Source organism: Geospiza fortis, unplaced genomic scaffold (assembly GCF_000277835.1).
Source record: "Geospiza fortis unplaced genomic scaffold, GeoFor_1.0 scaffold188, whole genome shotgun sequence".
Lineage (NCBI taxonomy): Eukaryota > Metazoa > Chordata > Aves > Passeriformes > Thraupidae > Geospiza > Geospiza fortis.
The window spans coordinates 2,754,498-2,760,097 of NW_005054337.1; the positions used below are offsets into that span (position 1 = coordinate 2,754,498).

General features: G+C 49.5%; 1 protein-coding gene across 1 annotated transcript in view; it reads right to left on the minus strand.

The window, feature by feature from the left end:
• Positions 1-306: 306 nt before the first annotated feature.
• COMMD7 (COMM domain containing 7) overlaps positions 307-5,600 on the minus strand; it is a 15,451-nt gene continuing 10,157 nt past the window's right edge. Inside the window, 8 exon segments of the mRNA XM_031058063.1 lie at positions 307-707; positions 1,204-1,252; positions 1,742-1,791; positions 1,915-2,005; positions 2,567-2,604; positions 2,685-2,741; positions 4,273-4,375; positions 4,459-4,553. Of these exon segments, the coding sequence (XP_030913923.1) occupies positions 631-707; positions 1,204-1,252; positions 1,742-1,791; positions 1,915-2,005; positions 2,567-2,604; positions 2,685-2,741; positions 4,273-4,375; positions 4,459-4,553 (560 nt within the window). The 3' untranslated portion in view covers positions 307-630.

Below are 5,600 nucleotides of genomic sequence, written 5' to 3' on the forward strand. Positions count from 1 at the left end.
AATGAGATTTATCTCAAACCCCCCGAGATGTCCCTCCCACCTCATGCACAGAGGCAGCTGTTTGGTTAAGATTTAAAATCACCTACCACTGAGATACTTTCCCATAATGAGGCACAATTGGGAAGAAGCTAATCAACATGTTTCTTAATACAAGAGAAGGGAGAGGCTTGAAGGGAGCACTAAGTGATTCCCCACATTAGATGCTCTCCTTGCTTTTGTCATCCTTTCTGCTTAATCCTTCCAAGTTTCAAAATTATTCTTTGCTCCTGTTTCTCTTTTTCTTACAAAATCAGATTCTGATACAAATAGAGCAGGATGGGAATGCGTTTATTTCTTTGCTATTTTAGTAAAGCTTTCCACATTACTTCTGACCACAGTTTCTTATAATAGTATAGTAGAAAAAAAAAAAATATGAGTGGACCTGTAGGTGCTTTGAAAAAGCTGAAACTTAGCTCAAGTTTCAGGTTCTAAAGGATTGATGGGTCCTGCTGGGCCATGACACCACTGCTCATTGCACAGCTTGTCTTCTCTTATCAGGGTGTGAAGAGTCAGCTGGGAAAGAGCAGATCTGCAGGCCCACGAGGAGGAATTAAACATCCCGGACAGATGTCGGCTCAGCTCTGTGCAGCTTCAGCTGAAGCTTTCCAGGCTGGTTTTGACCCGTTCCATTTCATGCAGAAAACTGTAGAACTGGGGCAAAGTTAACTCTGCAGAAAAAAAAACCAAAGAGGCATCAAATCTTAGATTTCAGGTTACATTTCCAACATTGGCAAAGCTGTTCTGGTGCTACCACAGAGCAACTCATGTTCACCTAAGCTGGGCAGGATTAGCCACTGTGATTCCCAGCAGCTGGTTCCTTATGCTAGCCAGGCTGCCAGGGGGGCCAGGCTGGGATCTCCCAACAGCACTCCATGCTTGGGAATAATTTCTTTTCCTCCTCTGCCCTGCTGCTCTGACTGCTCAGTGTTTACTGAGGCCCAGATGTGAAGGTGCCCAAAAGTCAGTGTTCCTGAACAGTTTTGGAGTGCCTGTGGGGCAGGAACAGCCACAGTGTTTGAGAGGCTGAGGCAGCAACAGCCACAGTGATGCTTTTGCAGTGACCCCACCCTGGTTCTGCCCCCAGACTCCCCCACCTCCACCAACGCCCCGAGCCCCAAATTGCACCTTTCCCATCCTTCCCTCTTGTCAGAACTGTTAACTCACCAACATACACGTTTTCCAATTGACTCCCTTTTTTAACCACCAGCTTCAGCTTGGGGAAAGGAAAAGCAGAAGTATTTTAGTTCAGAGGCCTGTATCTGAGCACCAGGAGAGGACAGCAGAGCAGAAGTCTGCTGTGAGTTTGACTGCTGCACAGCACACACATCTTTGACAGGCCTTTCAAGAAGTGTCACTGTAGGAACAGATACCCTGGGCATTGGGAAGATCTCTGTAAGTCCTTGATCCCGCTTTCCCTCCCTCCCCAAGAAGGCTGACCTTTGCTAAACTGAGCTTTTTGAACAGCTTTTCAGAACGGGCCACGTTCCTGTGATACCTCATGTCTTCAGAGGAGAAACAAACAGCAGCGTGTCTGCTCTCTGCTGGCAGCAGCACTTGGAGACTGAAGATGCAGTCACAGAGTTCCTGTGAGACCCACAGAGCCTCCCTCTCCCTCCCTCACTGCCAGTGCTTCCCACATGCCTGGCTGGAGCTTGTTCCTCAACTGCCCTACAAGCTGAACTCTGTGATGTGGGAGATTTACCTGTAAGAAGATACTTCCCACTTTTTCCAGCTCACTGCTCCCAGCAGTCACTGTGAGTCAGAAAGAAGAGAAGGCAGATAATCTGTTAGTTAAGCAGTGACATAAAACGTTATTTAGCCAAGAGCTGCTGCTGGGTTTCCCAACCCCTCCAGTTTATGTTGTAGCTCTGTTACCTCCAAACTTCCACTCCATGTCTATCAGCTGGTTAATCATCAGTGTCTGACCCACAGCCAGGCGTGTTAGGGTGGGGGAATTCAGCTTCCACTACAAGAGCAAAACACACACCAGCAATTAATTCAGAGAGGCCTCTGTTTGTACCTGAAACTTCAACAAGAATCTGAATGAAGACAGAGCATGGCAGAAGCCCAGAGTAAAGAGAGAACTAATGTGATCAGGAGGGCTTTCAGAGGTGCTTGAGTCTTGCTAGGATTTCCATCTGCCCTGTCACTTCTGTACATGAAACTGACTGGTTTTGTTTTAGCACTGGTTCAGTGTAACAATATCTGTGCAAGAAGCCATGTATTCATGTAACTGCATGACCTCGGGGCTCAAAACATGGGAAGCACAAAAACATCACATGAAAGCCACACAGCAGTGCAGGAACTGTGACACTGATGGGGGAGAGGCCCTGGCAAACCAGAGGTATTATCAGACAAAGTGCTCCTTATTAGCTCTCTGAGGATCTTCAGTTCAAAATCCCAAGCTGGTTTTGAAGAAAATACCCAACGTGCTGATGTGTCCCAGGAGCACAGTGGGGTTTTATGAGTTCCCTCTCACAGAACTGACATTTTGTTAGCTTAGAAACAAGCAAAAATATATGAATACCTGTTCTGCAAAATAACTGGCCTTCTCTTCACTAAGGCCTGTGGGGGGAAACCATATGAGATTACTATATGTGATAAATATTAATTATCTTTTATTTAGTGGAAATCATGTGACCTACCTAGAGCAATGAAATCTGCTCTGACTTGTTCAGAAGACAAATTCCTCTTCAGGGCACCTGAACAAACACCACAAAGAAGAAAAGAAATCACTTTTTAATGAGTCAAACCAATTTTTACTGAGTCAAACAGAGGCAGGGACGGGACCCGTCGCTGGAAAGCCTCTGTTTCTGAGCTGTGTTTTGAAGCAAACCACAGCTCCTCGGAGATTGGAAACCCAGTCGTGCCTGCCAGTATCTCTGCAGATGCCCGGTGCTTTAAAAGTCCGGGCTCTGGGAGTGCCTGGGAGAGGGCGAGATCCCATTGCAGGTATCCATGGGAACAGCGACAGCGGTTATGTTTTGAAGCTGCTGCTTTCTCTCCTGTAGCCGCTTTGCTTGTTAAAGGAGAACTGTTAAGGCTGGCGGGCTGCTAATTTGACCTACCTGCTGTGTTTGGGATGATGGGTGTGAACGTGTGCATATAACACTTTCCCCCGCTGCGCCTTCCCCCTTTGTTCTGGGGCCCAGGCAGCACAGGGACCTTTACAAGGCTTCTGCTCTCTGAAGCCAAGAGCAGGAATCTCATAAATTCAAGGAGACTGCCAGCCCCACGTGGCTTTCCGGCTGTGTAGCACAGAGGCGAAGTTATCTGCTGTGATCTGGTCTGATCCTTGATATCGTGGCATCCCAGAGCTGAGGAAAAGTTACAACGGGATTGAAGCCAGTGCTCACACACAGGAACGACAAGATGGGGGCACCAAGGCCTGAATCACGATGGGAAAAAGTGCAAATTCTGCATTAAATCCCCACAAGACGGTTGCAGGAAAGAAAATTATTGCTACTCCTGGACAGGAAAAGTTGCTTGAAGCAGTAGGACAAATTCAAAACAATTTCTGAAAAGAGTTGTGCTCAGCATCAGGGCTGTGAAGGAAGCTACAGGGCTCAAGAGTAATAGCAAGGGACTATTAATAACAGGAAGGATCAATGGGATGAACGTGCCGTGGAGTGTTTGATGCATTATCGTGTCAAATGGCAGCCACAACATCACAGTAATCCTATAAAGTGCTGGAGTCTGGGGTATTCCAGTGGAATCCCCCCGAACCTCTTCGTCACTGTTTCTGAACGATAAAGAGCTGGACACGGTGATTGTTTTTCTGTATCTGCAAGGTCAGCTGTCTCCTTCACATGGCCTGGAACTGCAGCAGTCCCAGCCCGCTCCAAACGCCCGTGCACTGTCTTATTTGTCCCCAACAGCGCTTGGCCTTGGAGGAATTACAGCACTGGGTCACTTGGGTGGACGTTCCTGCAGAGACTCGGTGCCAACGCGACGCTGCCCTGATCTGGCAAAAAGGATTTACAGGTACTGCTTAAACCAAGATGTTGTGCTGCATTTAATGCACACATATTTACGGGAGTTTACTTAAGCCCGTGAAATGTGCATGCAGGCAGGGTATAAAGAATACAAAGAGTCACCAAACAAGGGAACTTTTGATTCTTAAGTGCTAAGCACTGTATTAGCTACCATTAACACTTATTGTGCAAACCAAGCCCTGCGGGAATGGCTGGGACAGACTGGCCTCAGGGCAGGATATGCAAATACATCACTTACCGTTGGGTACCAGAAGAATACTTTTGACAATGTTTTTCAGGGGGCCCAGGCTGATTTTATTCATGGTGGCAAAGTCTGAGAGCTGCGTCAGAAATCTTTCTACCTGCTCAAGAGAAAGAGCAGTGACAAAATCTTTTCTGTTTCTGACCAGAGCTGCACTCACACATCTCTCCAGTTCCGCCTTACCTCCTTGGGCTCTGTCAGAAAGCGGAAAAGCACTTCAGTCAGCGCTGAGAATTGCTGTGAAGAAATAGGAGAGTGTTACACTCGGACATCAGCACCTCAGCACCGCACCAGCACCACGATGAGGTGGTGATGTCCCACCCTGACCCAGCCCCACCCACCTCCAGCACACTGGTCCCAGAGCTGGACCTGAGCTGGTGCCCTGTCCTTGGCATTATGTGATCCCTGTGGATGGGATATGCCCAGGATGCTTTTCAGAGCCTCTCAAGGGGTCTGTGCCGCTGGTAGCCGGCTCTGCACAGGGCTTTTGTGACTTGTGGCTAATCGGAAGCTGCTGTTCTATCTTGTGCAATCCAAAAACTGCGAGTAGGAAAAGTTGTGAACATCCAGTCTCATGTTTCACAAACCCCATGGAGTAACCAGACTAACTAGGCTAAGGAAGAGAACTGGTTAAGGGTCTGGTTGCTGCTTTCAGTGTTCTGGGTGTGCAGCTGGCAGGCAGGGATGGTGAGGCTGCTGGCACCAGCACCAGCGCTGGCTGTGACCTTCTGGGTATGGCCAAAAGTGCTTGTGGCTGCAGATCCTGCCCTGCCCTCGGCCATGTAACAGAGATGGCACTAGGCTGTCACCAGGCTGATACCCTCAGTCCTGGCAAGCTGAGCTGGAAAAGCCTCAGCGTTTCCACTAAGTTCAGTCCAAGCTGCACACTCAGTGTGGGTGACCTGGAGGCAGATGGTACCAAGACCATTCCTGGAGGCGGGAAGCGCAAGGTGGAAATCTGGGGTGGGATCACAACCCGAACATTCTGTGGTCCCACCACAAACCCCAGTGCTTGACAGGACCCCAGTGCCCACCAGGCACGATCTGAGCCCTCCACCAGGAGCTCCACCAGTGTCCCTGCCCATGGCCGGCAGATGGAACTACATGGTGTTTAAAGCCCTTTCCTGGTGAAGCCATTCTGGGATTCCATGATTCTATAAACATCCTTCAAACAGCTCCGGCATGCGCGGGGCTCACCGGGCTGGATCGGGGCTGTACCACCGCGCACCGGGCACGCTGCCCGCCCTGCCCCGGGCACCGGGCCCAGCAGGGACCCGGACACGTGGGCCTGGAGACCGTGAGACCGGCACACCCGGGACCGCTCC